The 26,742-nt window shown below is 44.5% G+C and overlaps 1 protein-coding gene across 4 annotated transcripts in view; it reads right to left on the bottom strand.

The window, feature by feature from the left end:
* The window catches only part of CFAP70 (cilia and flagella associated protein 70), a 1,288,671-nt gene that overhangs the window by 200,733 nt on the left and 1,061,196 nt on the right, over positions 1–26,742 (bottom strand). For all 4 annotated transcript variants that reach the window (XM_078662924.1, XM_078662925.1, XM_078662923.1 and 1 more), the window contains one exon: positions 16,515–16,676. In XM_078662924.1, the coding sequence (XP_078519050.1) occupies positions 16,515–16,676 (162 nt within the window). The remainder of the gene's footprint in view (positions 1–16,514; positions 16,677–26,742) is intronic.

Here is a 26,742-nt window from a genome sequence, read left to right as displayed (position 1 = left end):
TTGGAAACAATGAGGAAGAGAATTTTTATAATGATGTGTATTTTTATGCTATTTAGCGTAATGGTCTTTTTTATAAGCTATGTTTTATTCTCTTTTCATGTGACATTCACGCCCACTACATCACCCATACCTCCCCCTACTGTTTCCTCTCATTCTTTCCACTCTTTGCCTGACCACGAATCAAATAGGAGATTAGAGTTCATTAATAACTCCTTCGTTCAGCTATTACACCAACACCAACTTGTGATGAACACAACCAACTGTTGGGTGTGTGGTCTCATGCCCCACACCACGGATAGAGGTATCCCCTATTTGGTCCTACCATTTAGTCGCAATGGGTCAGTATGGGCATATAGGACAATGTTCATATATGCACGAGAAATCCAACCCCTACGTTCGGTAAAAGACAACCTCAAGACTAGCGCCCTAGTCAAGGGTATAGTTGACATGATCAAGGTAGTAACTTCTTACGAAGATACCCCGGATGATGAGATACTTGCATATGTAGGTTGGAATGTGACCGGATATGGCACTACAGTAAGTGAGAAACAGCAAGCCAAGAGATCGTCCCCAATCTGGATCGTACCCCATCAAGGTCACCTGTGTCTGCAAGGTATTGGTAAGAATCCCAGAGCTCAGCTAGGGAAGAGTGTCTGTACAGAAACGTATGTTTTTGGATCTCAGACTTCCCCTGCCTTTTTAGCCGCAAAGGGTACTTATTTTATCTGCCATGATAGAGCCTATACATGGTTGCCCCCTGACTTCTCGGGCTCATGTTTTGTTTCATTCCTGTTACCTCCCACCTACACAGCAGCGGCGGATTACCATCGGACAAGGGTAGTTCGAGGTGTTTTGAGTAAAGAAGACACTGCGGGTCAAGAATTTGGTGACTTTGCAATGGGTGTTCTGCCGTTCTGGGGAGCCATGGTTAACAGCAGAAACATAAGGCAATTGACAAGGGTAGTTGAATCCACCGTGATTGAAACTGCTGGTGCCCTTAGTAACCTGACTGCTGAGCTCCAGTCGGATCGACTGATGACCCTTCAGAACCGGGTCGCTTTGGATGTAATACTTGCGGACCGGGGTGGAGTATGCAAATTGATCCAGTCCAGTTGTTGCATTTTTATTCCAGATAATGCTCCAACAGTGTACGGGGCCATCTCCAAACTACATAAGATTTCCGAATATATTCATGTGGATAAAGGAGATTGGTCATTAATGGGATGGTTCTGGGGACTGATATCTGCCTGGGGATGGAAAATTCTGATGGTCATTGGGATGGTCTTAGCCATTCTTTTCCTGTTCTGTCTATGCATACAGTGTGCTCCTGCAATATGTGGCCTCTGTGCTACATCATGTGTAAGGAAGCCTGTGTCAAGACATGAGCTCAGCACTAGAATGATGTTGCAGCAACATCTCAATGACTTTAGGAATATAGATCTGGACTCAGATTGACATGAGGATAGATTAATTGCCTATGTAAGGGCAAAAGGAGGGTCTGTGGTTCTGAAAAATCTGGATTCATATTATAGTATTGGACTCGAGAATAAAAACTTTGTCGAAATAGGACGAATTTGGTATCAAAAGACCGAGAATGACGAGTACATCAAGTACATGTATTTTCGGCATATTCGAGTGACGATTTCACCTCGAAATCGTCATTTACCTTCTAAACCCTTAGCTGCATGTTGCCCTCTACATAGGCCTTAATCCAGCTGAATTTGATTCCACAAGGACACATACTCCTTAATCGACTTCTCTCTGACCCCAGTACAAGTTAGAACCATTGCCCCAGGCCGAGCTCGTTAGGTCAGTTCCCTCCCAGTGGCCGAGCAAGATAGCATCTAAGCCCAACCAGCCATAAAACCATTTCAGCACGCACACCTGCCATATCTCGCTCACATCTTTCTCCACTCCTTCCTTCACTTGCTTTATGATGGGGAGGTGACCGTTTTTATTAGGGGTCCAGCGATATCTGATGAAATGTTGAGCCTTGCCGGATGATTTGTTATGAGCAGCACAACGTGAAATATGTACATGTCATCATGACTCTGCTTTTCTTTTGTAAACAGTAACCATAAATGAAATACCACGAATCCAAGGAATGTATTGCTCAAGGCTGAATATTAGGTATAAGAAGAGAAGCCTGACTTTGTGAAAGTGTGCAGTCTCCTGAATATACTTGTATCGTACTTCTAGGACCCTGTCACCTTGGTTGCAGCCAATAAACGAATCTTTGACTTCACCTGGAAGACTCTGAAGTTTCTGTAGGTCTGACTCAGGAGAACCCGAGGTCTCTGGTGTGTTGATCCCCTGGCACCGCTGGGTTACCGGTTCTGTGCCGGTTCTTAAAAACCCAGTACCTCAATCCGTACGGCCCGATCTGTCTGGAAGAAGAGGAGGCGCAGGAGTCCCTATGATCCCCTAATCACCATCTTGTATGTATTGTTTGAAGTATGGATCTGTATATTGACAATTGAGTAACTGGCCAAGTCACCTGATGTATTTCTCTTGTTGAATCAATAAAAAGAATTGTAAAAAAACACAAAAAAAACAAATGACGTTATTTTCAATACCGATGGAAGCCATCAGCTGCCATAACTTGGACCTGTTCACACAGTCGGAGGTTGAGGACAGGTCCATGAAGGCTAAGTATATGGGGCAGACACGGGTCACCGTATACTTGTTCAAGACAAGATACAAGTTGAGGAACTGCTCCATAGTGGAACGCCTGGGGCAAAACCAATATTGGATCTCAGAAAAGAAATTACTTTCGTCTGCCCAAGATACCAGCCTTTCGAGTATAATGCGGCCCATCACCTTCACCACAGAATCCAGGAGGGAGTTGGGCCTATAAAATGATGTGCTATCCTGGTCGCCCTCTTTGAAAATCGGGACTATGGTCGATAAAGCCCAGGAACCAGGGCGGCCAGCCCGAACCAAGGCATTAATAACAGCAGTGAGGATGGGCGCCCATGTATCAATCTGGGCGAGATACAGATCGGGCGGGATCCCTTCTGAAGCCGGGGCTTTTCTCTTTGTCAGGCCTAGTATACCTGCTCTAACCTCTAATTCTGAGAAGACGAGATCCGCCTTGCCTTCCACCCTGTTCTGCCTCTTGCTAGGCGTGCAATCTGGCTGAAAGATACCCTCGAAATGATTAACCCAATCGTCCCCCATGATGTGGGCATCCAATAGGTGAGCAAAATGGGCTATTAATAATAGCCCAAAACTTAGAGCTATTTCTCAGAGTGCTTGCCTCCACTAAATCTGACCAAGCCTCATCTTTTAAGGTGGACTTACAGTTTGCTTACATAACTAATGACACTCATTTTGTCAACCTTATAAGCATGAAAGGCTTAGTGGGCCTGCTGAGAATCACACCTGGAGACTTTCAGGTCACACACAGATATCTACAATAGATGTATTAGTCCATGGAGATACCTTAATGGATGAGAGTATTACCCACAATTTTACAATCATTCCAGTTGGCGACTGATGTCTTTGGGAAGGATTTCAGTTTTGAAAGATACAGAGTATTGGTTCTGAGGATGAGGTTGAAGACATCATTTTCTCCAGTAGAGCCAGTGGTGAGGGGTCTGTGGGCATCTAGATTTTCAGAAGGAAACAATAAGATCATGAAACCATGAATGAAGAGCAGGGAAATCTCCGTCCAGGAGTGCCAGCATGGAAGCCGAGGCTTGAAGACTAGGTTTCAGTGTAAACTTCTTAGGTTCAAGGTAAAGTACAAAACCTGAGCTTTATTTTCAAGTGCCTGGTCAGGGCATCACTGAGTTGCTGGAAATTTGAGCTTTGTATTTCAAGGATTCAATCTGCTTAAGAAGGATCTGCTTAAGAAGCAAAACGAGAGCAGCAACACCTTTTACTTTGCTGCGCGATTTTTCCATGTGTTCTAAATGGTGCGGAGAGGACAAAGGGTCTAATGCATTACTCCATTTCTGCTTCAAGAATCAGTCTGCACTTTTTAGGGAGACAAACTTGTTTGAAAAATAATTGCAGGGTCTGAAGTAAGAAGAAGAATGCTCCTCAAGAGGGGCTAAAGTGGTGATGCCTCAGAGACACGTATGTCAAAACTAGAAAAGGATGTTGGAGAAGCATCATACTAGGGTTGAGACACTTGTGCTTCTTTTAAGACTGGAGTAGTCAGCTCCTTCTGGCCAAGTCAGTGGATTTTACAGTATCTGACACAGGTAGTGGAAAGCAACGGTTCCACAGTGTCTGCCCAAACTTGCCATAGAAACATGGCAGAATGAGGGGACCCTCAACAAATGCTTAAATAGTCTACCCTGATGATTCAAGTGAGCAATATGAAACACTGGTGTGTGTAGATGGACATTACAGTGGATTCCACAAGGGAATCAAGGGGGTCAGAATGTGCCTGGTATTACACTTCTTTTCCATTTCTATAGGTGTTTTAAAATATGATTGACCTGCTTTCCAGCTTATACTGACTGCTTCACTCAGTTTAGATGCGCCCGCCTAACACCAGGTTTATGCAGCTCTGAGTGTACCCTAGCCTCACCTCTTAATTCCCTGACAATGTGAGGCTGTTTGAAGATTAGACTCCACTTAGATCACTGTCTTCGGCTTCACCACACTTGGCGCTACAAATATCCCTGCAGTCCCAAGTCAAGCTTTCACCACTATCTGCATCTCTAGTTGAGTTGTGGTTCTAGGGCCTGTTATCACATCTAAAGAGTCATGCAGGGGCATGCCTGTTACCTAAGTTCATGATGGGGGCTTTTTAAGACAAGCAACTGGGGGTTTATGTCCCTGTGGCATGCAAGGCAGGCCAATGCCGTTCTGTATATCAGAGCATATCAGCCGTCTTGTTGAGATGTACTTATCACAGTCATCTTCTCCTTAGGCCTCACATTTTACACACCTTATGGAACCGCCTATTATTTACATATGCCCATTGGCTTTTCTTTATATCTGCACTAGTTTCTTATTGCATGGCTTAGGAGGTTTATCTAGGATTATCAGTCGCGTAACCCAAAATGATAGACCCACCCCAAAACCTAGGATGGGGCTACCCTACAGAATCTGTTGCAGGGCCCCTGGACTCCCACATGCCACAGATATTCATTGTCCTGAGGCTGAATAGGACGCCCCTAAAATGAGCCTTCACTGCACTACAGAAGCTGCAGGGGCCTGTGTTGTGCACCCTCGCACAGCTCTAAATTTCACTGAACGCCCAGCATGCTGCAAGCCACGACCCCTGGTCTGTAATGAAAATAAATTATTTAATAAAACCCCAAAATAGACGTTTGGGATTTTTTCAGTGCAGTATATAAAAAATGCCACCTTTATCAATTTAAAAGGTCCTCATTTAATCGACGTCCTATTGATAAAAGGCTGAGTCACCCTCTCAGACTTGGGGGCAGGAATAGTAGAGGCATGTTTCTCACCCTCGGCACAGTGATATTTATGTCCTCTTGTTATGGATGATGCTTATTTCCGTCAATCCCGTTATGTTTTTCCAATTATTTCTTTTAGGGGGAGATTTGTGGTAACTTGATATGTTGCCATACATCCACTCCTTGGTAACTAGGTCCATGCTGCTCAGAGTGTGAGTGTGATGTCATAGAATGTTTATGTATACTTTAAGAGATCATTTGGAGGAAGTATAATGAGCAGCAGGAGGCTGCTCCTGGAGGGGCTATGCAATTACCATTTTATCTACCTGTAACCTGGACTTATCCTTTACAATAAATCTTCCTATAATTTTCTATGTTACCAGCTATGTGACTTCCTGCTTATGAGTGTCTATCTTCGATTACTACAAATATAATAAAAATAATTTTAGAATAAACAACTATAACAATAACCTTCTTTTACTACAGTGCATACCTGACATTTCAAGTTCTATGATTTATGTAATGGTACTCAGTCCCCCCGCCCCCCCCCCCCCCCCACCACCCAGAAGGATGGGAAGCTGAGTCTGACTTACCAGGATTGAAATTTGTAAATTCGGATGACTGCTCATGTCAGTGGCAGTGTGAACTCACTGAGAAATCCTGCAGTGTCAACAGTTACTATTCGTAGAATGCTCTGCAGTGTGACAATTCTGTTAGTGTGCAGTGTAGCGTGGTGGGTAAGTGCCCCAGAGAAGCAGTGCTGTGTTGTGGGCTGGTACCACTAGGATGCATTACAGCGAATTGGATAATGCCCATGAAAGCAGTGCAGTATGTTACTGTTCCAAGAAAGCTGTGCAATGTAGTGGACTGTTGTCCTGTGCCTACACTGCAATGTTCCTAAACAATCCAGTGCACTATTCTGTAGTGCTCGGAAATGGTTTATTCTGTGTAGTTTGCTATGTATATTCAGTGGATTGACAACTAGAAAATGTTTCCAGGATATATATTTATTTTATTTATTTATTTAAGAGATTTATACCCGTGTGTGTCTCAGCACTGTGGATCATGCTAGCAGGGTAAAGACTGACTATTGATTAAAGAGCCATGTTTTTATTTGTATCTTGAATGTAAGTAAAGATGTGATAGTCTTGATTTGGGGCGGAAGGCTATTCCAAAGTTTGATGGTGGCAACTAGGAAGGACCTGTCGCCCCGTGAGACTTTTTTTGTTCTTGGTAACATCAAGAGGCTTGCTGTAGGTGATCGTAGGGTTCTTTCAGGAATGTAGGAACATAATGATTGTTTCAAGAATGCTGGTCTGGAGGAGTGCAATGATTTGAAATCAATACATAAAGCTTTGAACTTTGCTCTATTTCTCACAGGTAGCCAGTGTAGCTGTCAAATGATATTAGAAATTTGTTTAAATTTAGGGGTCCCTGTAAGCAATCTAGCTGCAGCATTTTGCACCAGTTGCAACTTATATAATACTCTTTTTTGAGCATTAATAAAGAGCCCATTACAGTAGTCGATGCGAGACATGACTAATGTACTGATAAGGGTCTTAGCAGCAGCAATAGGAAGGTAGGGGAGGAGTTTCTTTATCATTCTGATGATACAAAAATTATGCTGAAACCACAGTATTTGCATGGTGCATGAATGACAGTTTACTGTCAAAAATGACCTCTAGGTTTCTTACCTTTGCAACTGGAGACGGAGGTCATCCCAGTTCTGCTGGCCACCAAGTGGGGTGCCAGATGGGGAGAAGGTTACCAAAACGTATCACCTCCGTCTTATCAGGGTTTAATTTGAGGCAGTTTTCTGCCACCCATGCACTGATTGCGAGCATTCCCTTTTGGAAGTTAAGCGCCATTTTCTCGCCGTTGTTGTTAACTGCCTGCACCAATTGGCTATTGTCTGCATATGATGTTAAGCCCAGGTGATGAGATTTGATGAGCCTTGCCAGGTCAGACACATAGATGTTAAATAACGTCAGACTTAGCAAGGATCCCTGGGGAACACCACATGGCAGAGCGAACGAGGGAGAGTTAAAATTGCCAAAGGCAACGGACTGTACACGGTTAGAAAGAAATGAGGAGAGAAGGGCTTTGGCCCCGCAGCAGATCCCAGCGGCCGTGACACGGTCGATCAAAATCGCATGATCGACCGTGTCGAAGGCCGCAGAGAGATCCAACAGTATCAATACTGCAGCCCCCCTCCATCTAATATCTTCCTAATTTCATCTGAGGCCTTAATAAGTGCAGATTCGGTGCCGTGTCCCCTTCTGAATCTGAGCTGAGATTCATCCAGGCAGTTATTTTGGTCAATGAAGTCTGATACCTGAGCATTCACGACCTTTTCAATAATCTTAGCTGGGAATGGAAGACAGGGTATGGGTCTGTAACTAGTGACATTGGAAGGGTCCAGATTACTTTTTTTATTAAGGGGTTTGATGATGGTTTTCTTCCAGATAGAGGGAAATATGCCTGTTCTAAACATCCCAATAAAAATCTCAGCTAAGTTGGTTCCTATAATGTCAGGGAATAGCTTAAGAGTAGACGGAGGACAAGGGTCATTGGGGGATCCAGAATTGATGGTGGTGAGTAGATGTGGTATCATTTCTGGAGAGACCTGGTTGAATTCTTGAAGGAGCACTTTTTTTCTGTTGAGGTAATTACAGTTTCACGCAAACAATTGCTGTCTTCTTGTGAAACAGGTGAAGGAGGATTACTGGAAGTATGAGTTTTGAAATTAGAATATATTTCACTGACTTTTTCTTGAAAATAAGTTGCCAATGTATTGCAGAGATTTTGAGTGGCAACTATAGGGGTGGAAGGGCATTGTCCAGATAACCGTGTAACCACCTGATAAAGGTGTTTCATTGAGTCTTGTGCTGATTCTATTTGATTACAGTAGAATTGACTTTTTTCTGTAATCAGGAGTTGTTTATATTTGGACAGTGCCTGTTTATAATGTGATTTTTGAGCGGGATCGTAATCTGATTGCCATCTATGCTCCTGGCATCTACAAATTTGTTTTTCAAGCCTGAGGGTTTCATTAAACCAAGGGCCAGACGGTGTAGCCCTATTGATGGACCTTTTTTTTGTAGGGACCGCCATGTTGACAGCATCCGAGATCCCGTTCGTATAGATGGTAGTTGCCATCTCGGGATCATGAGGAGCAACTGACTGTGAGGCGAGCAATTTGGATTAAAATTCTTGCGAGTCAATGTTGCTTCATGCTTTGAAATTGTTAGAAGATTGTTAAACCCGGTAGCAACTGTACGCGTGAATGCAGGTAATACACGACAATTTCGAATAAAAAGGGGTACCAGACAGGGGTGCCCCTGCTCACCGCTTTTGTTCGCTATATATATGGACCCATTAATCCGCAGAATAGAGGCATCTGAGATGATTACACCGTTAACAACACTTACTGGGCACTGTAAAATCTTGGCCTATGCAGATGATCTTGCTGTAATTACTCCTAATCCTACTGAATCTATAGTGCACGTTGAAATTGAGGCGTTAAAATTTGGAAAGATATCGGGCTATAAATTAAATATATCGAAAACACAGATAATTAAAAATTCTTATACTATTTGTACAGATAACCGAGTGACACAGTCAGGTATATACTTAGGGGTAACTATCTTGGCAGATTTGGACTCGCTAGTAGATAAGAATACCTCATTTTTAATTAAGAAAGTGGAGAAAGACTTAGACAGATGGGATAACCTACACATGTCAATTCGGACGAATATAATAAAGATGCTGATTCTTCCTAAATTTTTATATTTATTTAGAGCTATACCTTTGTTATTTGATGTCAAATTATTAAAAAAATTAGAGTATATTATAAATAGATTTATTTGGGCTAAGGGGAAAACTAGAAGAGCCCTTAGATTTATGACACTCCCGAGAGAGAGGGGAGGCTGGGCAGTACCAGAATTAAAGCTCTATTACTGGGCGGCAGCTCTTCAAAATATGACTGGCTTGCTCGGAGGGGCAGAGATAGAAGGTTGGTGTGAATTTGGAACACTGGCAATATATGGACTAACCCGCGGAATAGAAGTGGAGAATCTATTTTTGAAGTTTACAGAGGCAAGCTATTACAAAAGGACAAAGTTTAAGACGCTTATAGCGGCATGTACTATTTGGAAAAGTTTCAGTAAAAGAGCTGGCCTGGGGAAATATAATCTATATACCAGACTTATAGATAACCCAATTCTCCCACAAGAGATTTTCTCGGGTCTCACATTCAGGGAATGGGAAAGTAAGGGAATTAGAAGTATAGGGGACGTAATGGGACCTCAGGGGGTTCTTCAATTTTCAGAATTGCAGGTTAGATTCAATCTACACACCAGGCAATTTTTAAAATACTTACAAATCAGGAGTTTTTTGCAGACCAAAAAGGGAGGTCCACTGGGATATAAGCAAGATCCAATTATGGAATTAATTCAAATGGGGGAAGATTGTACTATCAAGAGGCTCTATGCTGAATTGATAAAAATCAAAACAGGACGATTATGATAAATGGAATGGAAAATGGAAAGAAAACCTTAATATTAGTGGGGAAACCTTTGGCACCTCTTTGCAATATGGATATTCTTTCTTATGCTCGGCACCATTGCAGGCGCAACACTACAAGACGCTATACCACTTATATTATACCCCTGCAAAAATAGCGCAATGGGGCGGCACCGTGGGTATCAAGTGTTTTAGGTGCGGAAGCCTGGAAGCAGATTTAAAACATGTATTTGCAACGTGTCCTCATTTATACACACTTAAAAAAGATATAGAAGGTTTTATAAATAATATATTAGGAACTGAAATTGTGCTAACTCCCGGAACCATATCATTAGGAGTGAATGTGGAGGATGAACAACAACTATCAATCGGGAGGGAATTCTTATTTGTAGCATTATCAGTTATGAGATTATGCATAGCTTCTGCATGGATTGATCCTACTCCTCCTACTTTTCATAACTGGTTGGCCACATTAATAGCAACATATAATCTGGAGAAAGAGATCTATGCTCGGAAAGGGAAAAGGGGAAGGAAGTTGGGTAAGTTAATTTGGGACCCTATTACACGATGGAAAGAGGGGGAAATAGAATAAAAAACATCATGTGAGTGAAATGAGACTCAGCAAGGACATCACAGAGGGTATTGAATAATATTATTGTATTATTATGAGGGATATAAAAGATGGAGATTAAATAGATGAGTATGATTAAATTGTATTTAAGTAAATGCATGGAAAATGTAAAATAGAATTCTTTATTTCTCCGATCATTTGTTAACTGAATGCTTATTTTACTTGCACTTTTGTTTTCTCTCTTAATGCGATATATTCTGCTCTTTGTAATAATGCCGTGTCCTGTATGTAATAACAAAAACTTTTAATAAAAAAAAGGGAAAAAAAAAATGAAATTGTTAGAAGTAATTGGTTTGGTGGGTAAAGTGGAGATAGCTTTGATTGAATATCAAAAAGGACCGCACAATGGTTCGTCCATGGCAGAGGGGTAATATCTCCTATTATGAGTTGCTTATGGTTAGAAAAAAGGCCATCTAATGTGTGGCCCGCCAATGTCTGGTGGATTAGTGTCTGTTGAGACTGTGCAGGGGAACAGTTTACTATTCACTGGATAAAGTACATTGTGGCAGGTTAGTATGCCCAAGGTACACTGTTTTGGGCCAGTGTCCATAGGATGCAGTAAATATTTGTGCGTCAGCATCTCTCGGATCTAATTTTGTGGGTTAATTATCATAGCGTTATATTCTGCAGGTTCTTCAATTTTCGTAAGTCACGCGTCTCCTTCTCAAACTATATTGGCTTCTTATTCATAACAGAGTGCTTTTTAAATCCCCTTACACTGTTTATAAATGTTTATTTTTTTATTGGCATTTTACAAAGACATACAATGTCTAACATTTAACATAACTTACAGACCACTGTACAACAACATTCATCATCCAGTTCTGCAACGTTTACAGTATTGCTCATCATCACATTGTCCACTGTGCAGTCGCCAATTACAATGATTCAACATGGTACATTTCGTAGATATGTAATTAAGTATGACCAGTAATTTCTGGGCATTGATCTTGTGGGTAGCTCCTCTTCATAAGTATGCAGGGTGTCCTTGCAATACACTAAATCTTGTAGCCACTGTTTAACCTTTGGGGCCTTCCTGCTTCCCCAGCACATTGATATCCTGTGTTTGGCCAGGAGTAATGCAATTACACAAAACTCGCGCTTAGTAGCACGCAATTCAGGCAATAAGCCCAACAGACACACTTGAGCATTACAGTCCACAGTAATGCCCACCATAGCACCCAATTTTTGTGTTACATTCACCCGATACTCCGCCACTGTCGCACATGACCATGCCAGGTGCATAAAATAAGCGAACTCAGTATTGAAACGTTGACATTTAGCATCTGTGCGCAAACCATACCTGCAGAGCCGTGCAGGAGTATAATAGGTTTGGTGGAGGTATTTATAATGTAGCATATGTAAATTTCCATTGGGTGTTAGCAAACCAGTTAGTGAGCATGTTATGGCCCATTCTTCCACTGACAGGGATTCGTCCAGGCTATCATTCCATCTCTTTAGCGCTTTCTGCGTAGTGTCCCCAATATCTTCCTGCCGTTTAGTATATAATCTGGACACTATGTGTTTAGGAGTAGGTGTGGACAGCATGAATTGTAATGTATGCAATTGTGGTGGCTCCTCTGGATAGGATGGATATAGTTTCTTTATTGCCCCCTGCAGTCTATGATATGTAAACCTAAACAGTAACGTTTGATTGCTTATATAGGTGAGCTCATCAAGTGAATTAAAAACACCATTGGAATATAAGTTCCCCATAGTGGCAATACCCACCTGCCGTAGTAACACCATGCCTACATCTTCCTGCGTCACTGATAGCTCTGGGTGATGTTGTAGCAGAAGTGCAGGAGCATATAGTGGGAGTTTATGTGCCTTTCGACCCATTTCTCGCCATGCACCATTTGTCGCATCTATAGTGTTTATATCCCTTTCATGAAGTGGTGGTCTGCAGTGAGTAATGATAGCATTCAGCGGAATTGGCAATGCATCGCCTTCTTAAATAGCAACATGTGTTAGATAGAGGATTTGATGGTACCAGAAATGTGCTTATTGCGCTTGTGCGCATAAGTAATAAAGCATAAAATCTGGAACCTTGAAGCCACCTCGTGAGTATGGCAGTGTAAGAGTACGTAAGTCGATCCGGGCCTGTCTATCTGCCCATATTAGGCGGAGCACTATGGTGGAGATTCTGCGAAATACCTCAGTTGGGGGTTTAATGGGGATATTGCTATAAAGGTATAGAAATTTCAGCAGTATAACCATCTTCACGATAGCTAGTCAGTCAGCCAGTGATAAGGGTAACTGAATCCACCGCCCTATTTTATCTTCCATTACGCTAAATGCCCTGCCATAATTGGTGCGGATTACAATTTCTGGGTCACGGTGATACCAAACACCTAAATATTTTACAGGTTCTGACTGCCACTCCAGGAGATACTCCGTTGGGTGTGGGTGCGTGGTGTCAGTTAGGGGAATAATCATGGATTTGGACCAATTTATGTTAAGGCCAGAGTGTTGTCAAAACGTATAATACTCTCGTAGTAGAGGATTCAAATGTAACTCAGGGTCACTGACAGAGCATCATATCGTCTGCATACAACGAAATATGCAGGGGCCTCTGCGGGAACTGAAGTGTGGAGTAATGATGTCCCTGCCTAATTTTGCATGCCAATGGTTCTAGTGCTATCTCAAATAATAAAGGGGACAGAGGACAGCCGTGCCATGTCCCTCTAGCAATAGGTATTGTGTCTGATATGTATTTATTAACTTTAATACGCGCCATTGGCGCAGTGCATAGTATTTGCAACCATTGCAAAAAGATAGGGGGAAATCCCATACGCCTCAAAACCGTATGTAGGTAAGACCATTCAATAGAATCAAATGCTTTTTCTAAAAGAATCGCAGCAGCTTTAGTGGTGGAAATCAGGTAATGTGACAGAGCAAAGAGAGTTCTGGTATTATGCGCTGTCGATCTCTAGGGAATAAACCTTTATTGGTCCGGTAATATTAAATTGGTCATCAGTGGCTGTAATCGAGTGGCAAGGAGTTTGACCAAGATTTTAGTATCAACATTGATTAGGGACGATGGTCGATAGGAATCACAGTGTTCTGGATCTTTGTTAGGCTTTAAAAGGGTGATTAACATGGCTTCCCTTAATGATGGTGGTAGGATTTGCTTATCATGGGCATCACCAAACATTTCTACTAGGTGTGGTGCTAATTGATCAACAACTGCCTTATAAAATTCACAGGTGAACCCATCCAGGCCTGGCGCCTTACCATTCGGCAGTGACTTAATGATCTCCGTGACCTCTTCCATTGTGACCAGCAGGGACAAAATAATCTCTTTGTGCATCAGATCTCGCTTCCAAATCCTTTGCCTTATTTTTTATGACATCCAACAATTTTTCCATGACTGTGCACTTTTGTGTCGTGGCATGTGATTCGTCCACAACCGCTGTGATTCGATTTTCGGCCTCCACGAGGCGCTCAGCATGCTTGTCCAGTTTAGCCGCCATGTTGTCGACCCGGAGAGTAATGGTGTCCAATTTTCCGTTAATGTCCAGCAGACTCTGTTGAATGGCCTGAAGAACACTTTCCATACCAGTGCGTGCCGTAGTTTCAGATTCGAGCTCGGTGTCCGACTGCGCTGTCGCACCCCTGGCAGGCCTTTTCGTCTCAAAGGGTAGCTTGGATTGTTGTTTATCCGGCTTCCTCATTGCTGAAGAAAGTCACCCTGTAGCTGCGGATGGAATGTGCCGGCCTTTAGTCAGCGTGTGTGCGTAGGCGTGGAGCCAACAGCAACCCCGGATGTGGATATTCAGTTGGAAAAACCTCAGAGCCACCAACCCCTCGACACCTCACAGCAGAGTGGTCTTCCAAATATTAGTGGGAGATTTTCAGGGAATATAGGGCAATGTCACGTCCGGACTGGAGTCCTCTAGTGCAGATATATAGGAACTGGCTAGCTATTTAATGTCGCAGTCGTATAGTAGATGAGCTTCACATGTGCCAAATGTCTAATGCGAGCAGCAGTATGTCGCAATAATACAGCCATATGTATGCGTGCGCGCATTATGGGGCTCGCAGGGTATGAAAGGCATCCCTTGTACAGTCTATTTATCTCACCGCCACTGGAGCAGATAACAGCAGCGCCAGGGTCAGGAGCGGTTAAAAATGACCTCTATTCATAAGTTGACAGTGCTGTCAGCTAGCAGCTGACGTCGCAGAGTCTCTAGGGAGGGTGTGTCACCATTTTCCTCTGTGTACCTCGTGGGCTAATTGCAATGCAGGGATCGTGAGGTATAAGGTATACCCATGAAAGCTGAGAGCAGCAGCACTTCAAACAAGCATCACACATCACACATCACATAACCCTGATATGCAGATGCGTGGAGATGAGGAAAAGCCGGCTGGTTTAGTTTAGTGGAGGTCTGCACCCCTCTCTTCATTCGCACGCTTCACTCCGTCTTAGGCGCCGCCATTTGGCTGTGTTCCATCGCGCGCCGGGACACTCACCAGAAATAACTCGCTCTCGCCGTGCACAATCTAGGGCCTGCTCCGTAAGCGTGGTGCGAAACGTCCTCCAGCCACTGCATATTAGGGATTACAGAGACTCACTGTTGATTGCTGCTTCACCGGATTTTGCTCTGTTTTTATCCCGATTACTCAGCTCGTCAGGGCGCCGCCATTTTGCACCCTCCAGGCTCCGTCCCGCATCCAGCCGCCTAACTCGATATTTCAGCGTCGATCACTCGCTGACAGTTTGTCGATCAGCTCATTTCATGGCTCAGGCATTCCGATGTCCATTTCTGCTAGTTACAGTCGGGTCGGAGTCCGCAGGACGCTGTGTTTAGCCGCAGATTTGACCTGACAGGCCGAGCTGTCTTAGAAGGCAGCTATTCCGCAGTGCGCCCTCTAGCGCCCCTCACTGTTTATGAATATTTATTTGCCCATGCTCTGGACTTTCTTAAAGTCAATTTGATCCTGTATACTTCTGGTAGATCCTTAAGATCTTCTTCTGCCAATTTACTTCAGATCCCCAGGTGTAGGAAAGCCCTTAAAGGTTGGAAAGTCTTTCTGTCGCTGGCTCCTAAATTCTGGAACCAGTTACCTCTGGAGCTAAAGCAGACTCACTCTCTTCTGTCTTTTAGGAAGAAGCTTAAATCTCTTCTGTTTTCTAGTTAAATGTCCTTCTTCTTCAAAGCCTTCACATGTGCCATGAGACCCTCAGGGGAACAAAGAGATTTCTAAGTACTTTTAAGGCAATATAATTATAGGAAGCTGCACAGCATGGACAACAGTGTCCACAGGATACAATGAAGTGTGGCTGGTTAATGTACTTATGATGCTATGCAAAATGGAGAGTTAGTGCCTCAAACAAGCATTACAGTTAACTAGATTAGTGTCTCTTAAAAGTTGAGAGCAATCACCGGAGCATTGAACACACCACAGTTACAAATAAGAATAGAGAGTCATATTCAAATGGCGTAACATTCAGTCAAACTATGTAAGTAATAGCCATAGCAAGGCAAGAATTAACACAAATTAACACCCTTGGACAACTCTCTCTTACAGCTATGTGAATATTCTTTTGACTAATTGCCCTTGTGTTGCAGATGCATTACTTTAGCAGCAAAACCCAGTGTTTTCTCCTGACAGGCCTGATAAAGAGAGATCAGAGACAGGCCAAAAAAAGGCCCTTCAATGACTTACAGGAAAAATTAAAGTGATGCGTGCATTGCTTGAATCAGTGTCAGGCAATGATAATCACTCTGGGGTGCGATTCAGTCCCTCATTTTTTCCCATCGTAGCACCTCAGACAGAAAGCAGCAAAAATCAAATCAGCTGTGATCCTCTAATAGGAACAGTCCAGCTGGAAATGCCAGGCCAGGTCCCCCCCAACAGGAATACAAACAACCCAAGACTGATTTTGGCCAATTTGGGCCTCATCACTAGAGTACATTTTGAGTCCTATGGCACAGTGAGCAAGGCTTTCAACAGACAGCAACATTCCTTACCTCTCCTTCCTGCAGGTAGATAGATCCAAGGCGCAAGAAGACTGGGTGAGTCTCGCTAGCATCTGACACAAAGTTGACTGTTCGCTCATAGCAGGCCTTGGCCTCAGTCTTGTTGCCACGCAGAAAGTGCAGGTGCCCAGTCAACGCCCAGACGTCAGGGTTCTGGATTGGAAGAACATAATCTGAAGTTAGTCACAGCAAGTAGGGTACAGGACCCAGGAAGTTAGGTGATGGGGGCAAATACCAGTGAACAGATGGAGCAAGAAAGAGTGTCGTGTCTGTATGAGTATTTGTATACAGTGATGTAAATAAAAGGCAATTAATATATAAGAACTGTATCGGCCTGAGAAGAAGTATATTCAGCCCAAACCTTAAAAGTCACTTGTTACAGAAAATTAGCTGTGGAATGACAGAGACGAGGGAGGAACAGACACAAGGTAAAGGGTCAGCAAAAGTTTAATAAAGAGAAAAAAGAGGAAAGGTGAGAATGAGGACTTTATCTCCAAAGTGTGTTGGCTCTAAGGGCCAGATGTATCAATGGGTTTTATCCATTCTCTATCTATGGAAAAAAGTGTTCGTACATATGGCCCTATGACTCTACCATGGTGCAGGTAAACTGTATTGGCTTCCTCTCTGACCCCTTCCCCGTTCGCCAGAGAAAGCGGCAGGATTGCCCTCTCTCCCCTCCGCTCTTCCTCCTTGTCATGGAGCCCCTTGCGGCAGCCTTGCGCCAGTCAGATCGGAATGTGGGTTTCCCTACAGCCGGTGAACTCTCCACGCTATACTTGTACGCAGACAACATTCTGCTTACTCTTTCAGTCATGCTCACTTTCATCCCCGTGGTTCTGGTGGCCATTGAAGCGGTTGCTGTCATATCTGGAATAAGAGCGAGGCCTCCTGCTTTTGAGAGTTAGCACCTGTGCTGCCATCACCGGATTCCCATTTCAATTGAAGGATGCATGACTAAAATACCTAGGCGTCCATGTCAATAAGGGTCTGGAGCGCATGATAGAGGAGAACCTCGACCCACTCATGGAGCACTTGCGGCTCGACTTTGACAAGTGGTCGCACTTGAACCTGTCTCTCTGGGGCCACACGCAAGCAGGGAAGTTGGTGACCCTACCCCGCTTCACCTATGTACTGGGCATGCTCCCCATGCTGATGCCTCTATTGAAACTCCAACAAGTGGACAAGGCTATCAAGGCCTTTGTTTGGGGACCAGTTAGCCCCGTTTAGCCATTATGAAACTTATCACCCACAGGTCCGCAGGTGTCCTGGGCCTTCTATCTGTGGAGCACTATTGTATAGCTCTCCACCTGGCGCAGTTGGCATTCACGCATACCCGGGTTCAGGATCCCCGTTAAGGGTAACAATTGTTAACCCACCAGGCATGGCTCACCAGGGCTGCTTCCCCTCTACCTACCCATACCTGCCAGTGCTGGAGCCCTGAACCCTGTGGTCCAGACCCTGTAAAGAACCTGGGTGCGAGCCCACAAGCTCTCTCATTGGATACCTACTATTATGACAAAGTACCCATATGGCATAATCATGGTATCTGCAGTGGTGGGGACAGGCTTGACTGGATCCCTGCATGTGGCGGGCATACATACCTTGTTGCACCTTCTCTCTCAGGGTGAACTCAAGTCCTTTGTGGTGTTGCGGGAAGAATTTGGCCTGCCACAAACCTATCACTGGCACTATATGTAAATGTGCCACTGTCTAGTGAGCAAACTAGGTTTGTTCCCCCATCCCTAGTGCTCACGTACCTTGAAGAACAAGTTACTTACCTTTGGTAACACATTATCTGGTAGAGATAATATGTGAAGCCAGTTTAAGGGAGTGATATCCGGGCTTTATAAGAAAACAAGTTACTTACCTGTAACTACAGTTATCCAGTATTGGTATCTTTCATAGATTCACATGCCTGAATCATTCCCCGTCGCAGAGGCGGGAGTCCCACGGTAAATACAAAAGTAGTGCCAAAAGTAGATAATAGTAGTAGGCTAAAGGAAAAAAGGCTAAGACCTAACTCTTAGTAGCCTATCTACATCATTATAGTAAAAAGAACCAAAGATTGGTTCCTGCCAATCACCTGCTAGCACCCTCTAGAACCTTCCCAGCCGAGGCAGTTCTCCTCAGATTTTCCTAGCACAAGTGAGAAGTAAGTATCCCAGATTATAGAGAACTGACCTGCCAGGGAGGAGGGTGGGCGCATGTGAATCTATGAGAAATACCAATACTGGATAACTGTAGTTACAGGTAAGTTACTTGTTTTCTTATCCAGTATTGGGGTATCTTTTATAGATTCACATGCCTGAATCAGAGTAGCAAGCAGTATAACCATATACTGTTATTTGCGGATGGTAGGAGACACTGGTTCATAAACTCCCAAATAGCATCCACAGTGTTTGAAAACATCTTTCTCCTTTTCTTAATGGGGTAGTCTTTAAGAAAGCAAAGCTATATCCAAGCATTATATGAATATATATATATATATATATATATAAATAGAAATATTTTAAATCTGGCAGACATATAAATCTGTACATATGCATGAATATTAAAAGAATGGAATAATACATAAAAGAGCAAAAGTACTGTAGTCTGATCTTAATGAAAGAGATGGCGTAGAACAGCCTGTCCAACCGCTGCATCTTCTTGATGCGAAGATTGAAGACAGTAATGCTTCGTGAACGTGTGGTCAGCACGACAAATATTTTCCAGAGTTACTCCAGCGAACAAAGCTGTCGATGTTGAAACTGTTCTTGTAGAATGAGCTTTGACTTTCCTCCGGTTTGTTAGCCTTGTCATGGCAGAAATGAATAGCAGATGCCAGCCATCTAGCTATTGTTGCCTTTGTTACAGCATTCCCAAGAGTTGCTTGACCATAGGCCACGAACAGCTGGTTGGATTGTCTGATGTCCCTAGTCTTCTGTAGGTAGAATTTTAAACCGTGTTTAACATCCAGCGAGTGTAATGCTCTTTCAGCCGGAGTGGAAAGATCCAGAAAAAATGTTTTTAATCTTACCGGTTCATTTAAGTGAAATTGTGCTGGTACTTTGGGGATGAACTTGGGATTTGTTTGAAGGGTTACTTAGTCCTGAGTAAATTGCAAAAAAGGTTCCTTGATAGTGAAAGCTTGGATCTCACTAACCTTTCTCGCAGAGGTAAGAGCCATAGGGCGACCTTCCAAGTGAGGAATTTGAGATCCGCTTTATGGATTGGCTCAAAAGGACACTTCATTAATTGTGCCAACACTGTGGTGAGTTCCCACTCTGGAGGGGGTGCTCGCACTGGAGGGAAGGCTCGGAAAAGTCCTTTCATGAACTGTTTGATAAGTGAAGTTGAGCAGAGAGAAGGAAGCTTTGCGCATCTCCTGAATCTGGTAAGGGCAGCAAGATGCACCTTGACTGATGAAAAAGTAAGCCCGGACTTAGTAAGAAAAAGCAGCTACGAGAGTATTTGTTCTGCAGGAGCTTGGATTGGATGAATATTATTCGTCTCACATCAGTAACAAAATCGCTTCCATTTGAGGCGATAAGTCTTTATTGGGCTTTGGGCTCAGGATTTAGCCCGAATCTCCCTACAGTCCTGTGCAATGTTGAAATCTTTGAACTCTAAGAAATCAGGAGCCATGCGTGCAAGTGCAGGGACTGTGGGTCTGGATGAAGTACTTGCCCTCTGTCCCTCGATAACATTGTTGGAGTTGGAAGGAGGCAAATGGGCCTGTCTTGAGACAGTAGGAGGAGTTCCTGGAGCCAGTATTGCCTTGGCCAGCGGAGTGCAATCAGTATTAAGCAGCAACCCTCTAGGATCATCTTGCGGAGTACTTTTGGAATCAATGGTATTTGGGGAAAAGCATACGCACAAATCCCTGACCATCGCATGGACAGCGCATTCCCTCTTGATCCCTGTTGAGGGAACCTGCTGGCATAGTATTGGCATTTCTTGTTCTCCCTCTTTGTGAATAGGTCCAGTGCAGGTTTGCCCCAAGTCTGGAACACTGTGTTCGCCTGCTCCTGCTCCAGCTCCCACTTGTGACAGTCCGTCTGAGACCTTCTCAGAGTGTCCGCCAGGGTATTGTGGAGAATCCTGACATGTTCGGCTCGCAGTGTGATTTTGTGGAATGTGATCCATTCCCACAATTCTGAGCCTCCTGCGAGAGCGAGCTGATTTAGTTCCTCCTTGTTTGTTGACATAATACATGCTTGTCGTGTTGTCGGTACAAACCAGCACCGAGGAACCCGCAATCCTTGGACGCAACGCCTGGAGAGACAAAAATATGGCATGGAGCTCCAGTCTGTTGATATGCTGTTGTCTTTGTATATGAGACCATCTTCTTTGAATCTGCAAATCCTGCAGATGACCTCCCCATCCTTCCATGAAGGCAACGGTCGTTAAAACGAAGTCTGGAATGGACTGTAAGAAAGTGAGGCCTCGGGTTAAATTCTCTGTCTGTGACCACCAATGCAGAGTTTTCATGCACTGTGTGACCTTGATAGTATCGTCGAATGAACCCATGGCCTGTTGCCATTGAAGGTGCAGTTCTTCCTGAAGCGGTCTCATCTTCAGCCTTACTAAGGGTATGAGATGTATCGCTGAAGAGCACATTCCGAGGAGAGAAGCAAACATTCGGATTGAAACTGACCTTCTTCTTGAAATTGATGTTGCCAGTTTTTGAAGACGTAGCTTGGGGCCTTGTGACAAGAATGCTTTGCACAGGACCATGTCTAACTGTGCTCCTAAAAAAGGCATGACCTGTAGAGGACCTAACTGTGCTTTGCTCTTGTTGAGGGTCAATCCCAGAGAAGTGAATAGATGTATACATTCTTCTGTGGCAACCTTGATTTTCTGCTCTGAAGGGCCCTTGAGCAGCCAAGCGTCTAAGTAAGGGAATACTTGTATTCCTTGAGATCTCATCACTGCTGCTACTGGTGCCAAGCACTTCGTGAAGATTCTTGGAGCTGATTATAGCCCAAGCGGGAGCACCTTAAACAGATAGTGGGCGCCAGCCACTGTAAAGCAAAGATATTTGTGATGTTTGGGATGTATAGGTATGTGGCAGTATGTGTCTTCCATATCCAGAGAAGCCATAAAATCTCCTTTGTTTAAACAACTTAAAATCTCAGCAAGTGTGACTATCCAGAAACTTTGTTTCTTGAGGAATTTGTTGAGCTTGCGAAGGTCTAGAATCGGTCGCCATTCTCCTGACTTCTTTTTGATGAGGAAGAAACGAGAATAGAAACCTGTTCCTTTCTGAGAAGATGGAACTTTCTCTATGGCATTCTTGAGAAGCATCGTTAAGGTTCCTTGAATAATAAGTGAAGACGAGGGGGAGGGGGATCCCTGGGCAGAGTAGTAGGTGGCTGTTTGATGAATTTGAGGGTGTGGCCGTTGGTCACTAGGTCCAGAACCCATCGATCTGAAGTTATTTTCTGCCACTTGCGAATAAAAGCTAAAATCTTCACGCCCACGTGTAGGGAAGGTAAAATGGCTGGCGCCCTGGGGAGATTACTGCTTCCTGTTAGTGTCTCTGCCTTGATGTTGTGACCTCTTTCGACCTCCTTGACGAGAGAAACTAGCTGTGGATGATTGACGGTATGAGGACTGGTTGTAAGTCTGTCTGTATTGAGATTGATACTGTCTGTTCTGCTGAGTTTGGTATTCTCCTCTTGATGAAATACCACGCCCTCTTGCTCCTATGAAATTTCTGCGTCTGTACTGGAGGGTGCCCAATGATCGTGTGGTATCCGTGTCAGTCTTTATAGCTAAGAGGGCCTCATCAATGTGCTTTCCAAACAAAGACTCTCCATCATAGGCCATGTCCAGAATCTTTGTTTGCACCTCAGGCCTGCAAGTGGTGACTTTAAGCCATCCCTGGCGTCTGAGTACTGCAGCTTCTGCCAGCTGACGGAAGTTAGTGTTTACGATGTCCAAAGCGCAATTTATATTTTCTGATGCAGCACATTCTCCTTCCAGCAGAATCTTTCTTGCCTCCTGCCTACGGTCTTCTGGATGAGGTAAATGAGACCCGCCATGTCTGACCACATCTCACGGTCATAACGGCCAATAATGGCTAGAGATTTTGCAGCTCTGATAGCGGCTGCTGCCATGGTAGAGGATGTTTTGCCTATAAGATCCAGACGAAGTCCTTCCTTATCAGGTGGTGTGGTGATAGGTGTTGTCGGTTTCTTATATCGCTGTTGGGCGGCTTGTGAAATCACCTAGTCTGGTCGTGGTTGACCAATGAGGCAGGATGGGCTGTTGGCAGGGGCACGATATTTATTGTCTATGCGTGGAAGCACTGCCGGAATAGATGCAGGCCTCTTCATGATCTTAACCCCTTCATTCCAAATATAGGGACAGCTCTCGTGATATTCCTGGACTCTTCCTTGAAATCATGAAGGAAACATACTGTCTATTCGGCTGTTACTGACAGCTGAAATCTAGCTGCAGCCCGTTGCATGAAATTGTGAAAGCCCCTGAAGCCCTCAGGGGGAGAATCAGAAGGCAGAGGAAGAGGCGGAGAAGGCATAGGGATTTCGTAGTCATCCCAAGGATCCGGAACAGTATTTTTGTCAGGCAATTCACCCTCTTCAACCTCATCTTCGGAGGAGGTAGTGTCATCTTGCACCCCTTCCGCTTGACCTGAGGGGGGCGGTGCAACCGGAGCTACAGGTTGCGTCAATGGAACAGGAACCACTGCTGGTATGGGTGGGTTCTCTGGGACTGCCTGTTGCGGGGGAAACCTCTGTTGGTAATCCGCCAGCATGGCCTGTAAGTCTTGAATGAGTGTTGGAGGGAGGTGGCTTGTTTCCCTCTGGCGCACTTCCTTGTGATGGAATCTATGAGGTGGGACAATAATGTCCTCTTGATAATATTGGTCTTGGTAGTCCTCATCTTCATCGTCATCTTGACACTTGATGTTTAATTCAGACGGATGGTGAGCAGTACCAAAGGGTCCATCATCTTCGTCATCATAGTCATCTTCTTCAACATACGTGTCCAGGAGGTGAGAAGGCATAAGCGGTGAGATGTTGCTGTAATCCTGCTGTTTTTGAAAAGTTTTAAGCTGGTAAAGGCCTGACGATCTAGGCGTTGACTGCGCAGGTAAAGGTAAAACAGCAGGAACTGTTGTTTGAATCTTCGTCGACGGGCTCTCCGTCGAAGGACCCTCCGTCGACGGACTCTTCGTCGACGGGATCTTCGTTGATGGAGTCGTCGACAGGATCGTCTTCGACGGGCTCTTCGTCGACTGGCTCATTTTCCACGGGCTCGCTGTTGATGGGCTCATCGTCGAAGGAATCTTCAATGTTGCCGTCGTCATCAACGGGGCGGTCGTCTTCGTCGACGAGGCAGACGTCGATGAAATCTTCGACGACGGTGGAGCCTTTGTCGACGGAACTGTCGCTGAGCTCGACGTCGATATGCTCGTCGACAGTGATTTCAACCTTTTCGTTTGAAGCGATAGAGATTTTTGTAGACAGGATAGGCGATTAAATGGCCGTAGTTGAGATAGTAGCCGTAGATGAAGAGGCAGATGAAGTCACAGAGATAGTAGACGAAGTGGTCACCTTGACAGATTTAATATAGCTCTTACTTACAGTTTTGGAAGTAGAGGCCTTTTTTGATTCCTTGCTCACTGTGGGTGACGGAGACAGCGGTGACCCAGAGGAAAGTTTAGGTGACCTCTGTAAAGGGTCGGAAACATCATGAGAAGATTTGCGGTGTTTTCTTCCCTCACTTGAAGAGCTGTCATGGGATCTGGCTCTTTTGCAGGAAGTAGAAGCTCTGTCATCATTTTTGGCCGAAGAAGATTTGAGCCACAAGAGCAGTCTTGCCTCCCTATCTCCAAAGGTCTTAGTAGGGAAGGTACGGCAGATTTTGCAATTTTTTGTCTCATTCTTGGGATAATGGTAATAAATGCAGTCCTTGTGTTGGTCATCCACATGGACCCTCTTCTTATCACAGGTACTGCTGGGTTTGAAAAGTGCTTTCCTGTCAGAAGTGCTGAGGAAAAGTAGAAGAAACTGAGTAGCACTCAGGGAGACTCCCTTCCACACGACGTGCAGTGAAAATATGAGAAGGAGTAGTTTCTGTCCTGTAACTCAAGTTCTGTAGTAGGGGTATCTCTGTAATAGTCATAATCTAGTGAATAGTCCCGCCCATGTGCGTGGACCCCGGAGCAATCAAAAATAATCTCTTAAGGTGTCAAAAAATGCAGAACTGCACAGACACTTAACAGAGAATTAAAGACAGATAATGCAGCCTATATCCACAGGCTACACTGTCCAGTACTTCAACTAGAAATTCCACCAAAAATCCACAAACAGCAAAGCCTGTCCAGATTTCCCTTGCTTTAACAGCAAAAACCCTCTGGAATGATAGAGAGAAAGACCTGGACAGACAAGCCCCATAGGCTGCCATTATGTGGCTCAAAACAGGATACTGTGCCTTTAAGAGAACCTTCCAGAACTTCACAGTATCCCAGAATGCACTGCAGGTTCCTTTTACTTTCAGTTCTTTTTGAAGGCGTAACACGCCAGACCTGTAGCATTCTTACATGAATATCTCTCTCCACCGGGGAGGAGGGCGGGCGCTTATGACTATAACAGAGATACCCCTACTACAGAACTGGAGTTACAGGACAGAAACTACTCCTTCTGTAGTAGGAGATCTCTGTGTATAGTCATAATCTAGTGAATAGAATGGCACGCCCATCCCCACACCAAAGCGGCGGTGGAGAAAAGAGAAATAACACCACTACTGTGCGAACAGATTTCGCAGCGAAGCCTGACCAACCTGAGCGTCTGCCTTGGCATCAGTGTCCAGGCAGTAATGCTTAGCAAAGGTATGGACCGACTTCCAAGTGGCTGCCTTGCAGATTTCTGCAATTGGAACATTACGGAGCAAAGCCGTCGTGGCAGCTTTGCCCCTGGTGGAATGAGCCTTAGGTTTACCCTCTAAGGTCTTACCAGCTTTTTGGTAACACAACTGTATACAGGACACAATCCACCTCGAGATGGACTGTTTTGAGGTAGCAAGACCGGTCCTGACTGATCCATAATTGATAAACAATTGGTCTGACCTACGAATATCTTTGGTTTTATCCAGATAAAATTTCAACACCCTCCTGACATCCAGGGAATGCAGGGACCTTTCCGCTGGACAGGAAGGATTCTGAAAAAACGTAGGTAAAGTTATGGTCTGGTTAACATGAAAGTCAGATATAACTTTAGGAAGAAATTTAGGTTGAGTACGCATAACAACTTTAGCAGCATGAAATACAGTATAGGGTTCTTGGCAACACAACGCCTGAATTTCACTCACCCTGCGGGCCGATGTAATGGCCACGAGGAACGCCGCCTTCCAGGATAGGTGCTGCATCGAAGCCTTATGAATAGGTTCAAAAGGTTCCCTCATGAATCTGGACAGCACCACATTCAATTCCCATGAAGGCGAAGGAAGCCGGACAGGAGGGAACACTTTCTTCAAGCCTTCCAAAAAGTCTTTGATCACAGGGATCTGAAAGAAGGAAGTCTGTGAAGGGCATTTCCTGTAGGCAGTCAAAGCAGCCAGATGAACCTTAATGGAATGGACATTAAGGCCAGACTGCGCCAGATGTAGAAGATATGGAAGGATGACATCTTTCTTACAGGTCGTCGGGTCATAGTTCTTAGACTTGCACCAGATACAAAATCTCTTCCACTTGTAAGCATAGGAAGTCCTAGTGGAAGGTCGCTTAGCCTCCTTCAGTATGTCCATGCAATCTTCTGGTAGATTCAGATGGCCATATTGCACTATCTCAGGAGCCATGCCGCCAAACTCAAAGACGAGAGGTTGGGGTGCAACATCTGCCCCCCGAACTTCGTGAGAAGGTCCGGCCTGCACGGCAGCCGTATGTGAGGAAGGAGAGACCGGTGAAGCAGTTCCGTGAACCACCACTGTCTGGGCCATTCCGGGGCAATCAGGGTCATCTGTGCCCTGGACTGGGACAGTTTGATGAGCACCGCCGGAATCAGGGGAATGGGTGGAAAAGCGTACAGAAAGCTGTTCGACCAGTTGATCCATAGCACATTCCCCAGCGTCCCTGGTTGGTAGTACCTGGAGGCGAAGTCTCGGCATATGCTGTTTTCGGCGGTGGCGAACAGATCTATGTCTGGAGTCCCCCACCTTGCGAAGACTTCTCCTAGCACTTCGTCGTTTATGACCCATTCGTGGTTATCCT

Source organism: Lissotriton helveticus, chromosome 10 (assembly GCF_964261635.1).
Source record: "Lissotriton helveticus chromosome 10, aLisHel1.1, whole genome shotgun sequence".
Lineage (NCBI taxonomy): Eukaryota > Metazoa > Chordata > Amphibia > Caudata > Salamandridae > Lissotriton > Lissotriton helveticus.
This window is presented reverse-complemented; position numbering and strand designations above follow the sequence as displayed.